The following is a 3793-nucleotide window of genomic DNA, read 5'->3' on the forward strand; positions in this document are numbered from 1 at the left end:
TAGTCAGCCAATCACTTATGACCCATTGTGCACAGTAAACACAGCCATATTGGATTTATGCCAAATGGGGCATTTATGATTGGCTGCATCTGCTCCCCACTACTTTTAGGCTACTGCGCATCCACGGGAACGACTCACCCTTGTATATTTCCACCATGGTTGTAACTGCGTCTTGAATATAAGAACCGACTTATGAATACCGGCCTATGAATACCGGCCCATATGTGGACTACCCCCACTTTTCCAATTTGCACTCTAGTACTACATCTCTTATGACAGGAACTTAGTTTTTATATCTTACAATTCAGTATAAATCATATTCTAAGATTCTAAGTATACATTAAATATGCCGTGCTGGTACTATGAAAAAAAAGAACTTCGCAATACACCATCTATTCAAGATGGTATCGATTATGAGACGGAATGTAGATATAGAAAAGAAGGCGCACGTTTTATAATAGACACTGGTACAAAAATGGATTTAGGTTATAACACGATGGCAACGGGTGTTGTTTATTTTCATCGATTTTACATGTTTCATTCATTCAAAAATTTTCCGCGATATGTAAGTGCATTTTGTGTATACATACAACACATATAATGTATATATGTTTGCTTGTAATCAAATTAATTACATGTGTCAGTATTTGTGTGCATTAAAATAATCTGAGAATTACATTGTGACATATAGGTAACTGCTTGCTGCTGTTTACTCTTAGCTGGTAAAGTTGAAGAAACTCCAAAGAAATGTAAGGATATCATAAGGACTGCCAAAACCTTAGTGACGGAACAAAAGTTTGTAACATTCGGAGAAGATCCTAAAGTAAGGTTTGAAAATATTTCAATATTTGTACTAATGTATTAAGTTTGTTTTTTTTTTTTTAGGAAGAAGTTTTAATCTTGGAGAGAATTTTATTGCAAACTATTAAATTTGATCTACAAGTAGAACATCCATATAGTTATTTACTAAAATACGCAAAGTGTCTGAAAGGTAATTGAAAAATCGTAGTTTTTTCTATAGAATTGTATAAAATATTATTAGAGATGTTAAAAGTGTTTTAAACATTTCTGATGAAAGTTTTGTTCTATTTATAGGTGATAAAAACAAATTGCAAAAGATGGTTCAAATGGCTTGGACATTTGTTAATGATAGGTATATAAAATTATAAAGTAATAATATTAAAAATATTAATTGTATACATATATACATGTATAATACAACTGATATATGTCTTAATATTATTTTTTTCAGTTTATGTACCACTCTATCGCTACAGTGGGAGCCAGAGATCATAGCTGTTGCTCTAATGTATTTGGCAGGAAAACTAAGCAAATTTGAAGTGGTAGATTGGGTTGGAAGACAACCGAAACATTTACGCTGGTGGGATATGTTTGTTGAAGATGTAACTATGGATCTTTTAGAAGGTAATTTTATGCAGTTTCCATCTCAAAGTGTCTTTATCATTATCTGTTGTAACAGATCGGTAATAATAATAACTAATATGTCAAACGTACTTCTAGATATTTGCCATCAGGTATTAGATTTATATTCACAAGCTAATAATGCAAAACCACCAGATTCGCCACCTATGATACCATCCAGTGAAGTATGTAGGGAACGATCCATTACTACTACTACTGTTGAATCTGCATCTAATACACCAAATGGTAAGTAATAGTAACACAGTAATGTGGCAATCACAAATGTATCGTTTATAGCTTATTTTATTAAAGGTTATATTATAAGCATTAGATGTTATAGTGTAATAATAAATTACAGTTACACCTGGAAAATCCTCCAAGACCATGGAAGCATCAACTATTTCTGCAAACGGCTGTCCATCTATAGACGTCACAGATGCAATAAAACCGATAGATACTTCAACGGCACACTTTTCTTCATACTCGGCAAATTTTGCATCTAACAACACAAATTATCCACCGGCATTTCCACCTACAAATGTTTCGGTTCCTCCTCCTCCTGTGAATACAATGAATCATATCGTGCCAACGATACATCACATTGCATCATCTGCTGCTATTCGCCCTACACCACCGTCAGCACCGACTGCCAATCAAACTGCTTTTCAACCATATTCCTATCCGACAAACGCAACGTATTTTTCAGCAAATAATCCAATTCCACCGGCTGCGCCGCCACGTAACTATTATCCTCCGCAACCATAACGGAAACCAATGTATCGTGCGTCTAATGTAAGTTGCATCAGCGCCATTGTCTTAATTTAAGATAAACATTAGATTATCAAAGACATTATTAGTTTAAATTGTAAATTTTGAGTATGTATTGTATATTTGAGTGTGTATTGTATATTTGCGATGTTATCAAAGCATATAATTGTATAAACTCTTTTTTGTACTATAAACTAAACAAGTTTTTCTCTCTTTCTCTATATAATTATTAATATGACAAAACAAAGAGAATTAGTGTTTGATTTATATTTGATTGAGTCAGATATTAATCGATAGAAAAGATAATGAATTAGAACGTTTCACATGTAAAGATTGCCTTTACTAAAAGGATTTTCCAAAAATTTGGGTTGTTGTAATTCACAGCGTATTTCATCAGTTAAAACTTGTAAAATTGGTTCTGCACATTTGGAGTCTAACACAAAACTGTCGATATACAATATATATAACTTAGCTGGTTTGCCAGTGAATTCAGCATAGGACAAGACTGAAACAAGTAAAATAAACGATATCGGTTCCATTGATTTTTATATAATATTTTTTGTATTTAGTACATGCGTTTCTTGTATACTATATATGTATAAATACTAACCTCCTGCACCAACTCCAAATACAATATTTGGTTGTTCCAATGGTTCAATTCCATATTTTTTAACATTCATCGTTTTGGTAGTCAATATTTTTAAAAACGAAGCAGTCTCTGGGACGTTTGTACTCTGAAATTGTGACACATGACAACACAGTATTGAAACTATGCTCTCTGAACTTAGCAACAAGTCATGTATCTGTAAAGACAAAAAAAATACATATTTCTTTGATTTATAAATTATATGTTGAAAGATAGAGAAATGTTACAAGTATATCATTATAGTCATACCTGATTTACATATTTTCCTGCATTTTTTGTATCAAACAGTGGTAAAATTACACAAACATATATTTGCTTGTCAATTTGATAAATAACTGAAACTTTTTTATGATTTTCATCTTCTATGATACATGCTTCTTCCATTTTAGGACACAAACATTGTTCCACAAGTGCTAAAATAAAATAATTGGTATAATAATATCATATATTAACAAAAACATAAAAGATATAAAAAGAATATTAATATTACGAATTAACGGATCTCCTTCAATTATGATAAACTTTTGTATACATTTTGGTTTATCTTTCAACCAGCGAACAGATAACTTCCTACAATTTTAATTACTTTCAGATCATTTTATACATAATAATAATAAAGAATGAACGACAATCTGCTGACATCATAATTTTAACTCACAGAGAATGTTCTATATTATCAGTTGGTTCATATTCATCCTCGTCATCCCAAAATGCTCGTGATGATGGAAATATTACTTCTCCAAAGTGACTAACCATTTTTTAATTGAACGTTCTATGAAAATAAAGATAAATGTTAAATCATGGTTAACATTCTTTTAAATTATATGTCGATTCTATTCTTACAAACCGATTATTAATCGTATCAATCACTAATGTGGGATTACTGGGATTGGGACTGTTTTTTGTTTCTGCACTGTCAGAACTAGTAAATAAATATACGCTTGTTTCATTTTTTAA

The 3793-nt window shown here is 31.4% G+C and overlaps 2 protein-coding genes across 2 annotated transcripts; one reads left to right on the forward strand and one right to left on the reverse strand.

The window, feature by feature from the left end:
* The first annotated feature begins 346 nt into the window (after nucleotides 1-346).
* Nucleotides 347-2264, forward strand: CycK (cyclin K). Its single transcript, XM_018550102.1, has 7 exons — nucleotides 347-565; nucleotides 692-823; nucleotides 886-991; nucleotides 1096-1153; nucleotides 1253-1425; nucleotides 1522-1668; nucleotides 1781-2264. Exons 1-7 carry the CDS (start codon nucleotides 347-349, stop codon nucleotides 2185-2187), a joined length of 1242 nt encoding a protein of 413 aa, XP_018405604.1. The 3' UTR covers nucleotides 2188-2264.
* Nucleotides 2265-2502: 238 nt separating this feature from the next.
* On the reverse strand, nucleotides 2503-3793 carry PSMG1 (Proteasome assembly chaperone 1). Its single transcript, XM_018550120.1, has 6 exons — nucleotides 3684-3793; nucleotides 3495-3608; nucleotides 3327-3406; nucleotides 3086-3249; nucleotides 2801-2993; nucleotides 2503-2695 (listed from the first exon to the last, which is right to left on the reverse strand). Exons 2-6 carry the CDS (start codon nucleotides 3590-3592, stop codon nucleotides 2511-2513), a joined length of 720 nt encoding a protein of 239 aa, XP_018405622.1. The 5' UTR covers nucleotides 3593-3608; nucleotides 3684-3793; the 3' UTR covers nucleotides 2503-2510.

This window comes from Cyphomyrmex costatus, unplaced genomic scaffold (genome assembly GCF_001594065.2).
Source record: "Cyphomyrmex costatus isolate MS0001 unplaced genomic scaffold, Ccosl1.0 scaffold932, whole genome shotgun sequence".
Classification (NCBI taxonomy): domain Eukaryota; kingdom Metazoa; phylum Arthropoda; class Insecta; order Hymenoptera; family Formicidae; genus Cyphomyrmex; species Cyphomyrmex costatus.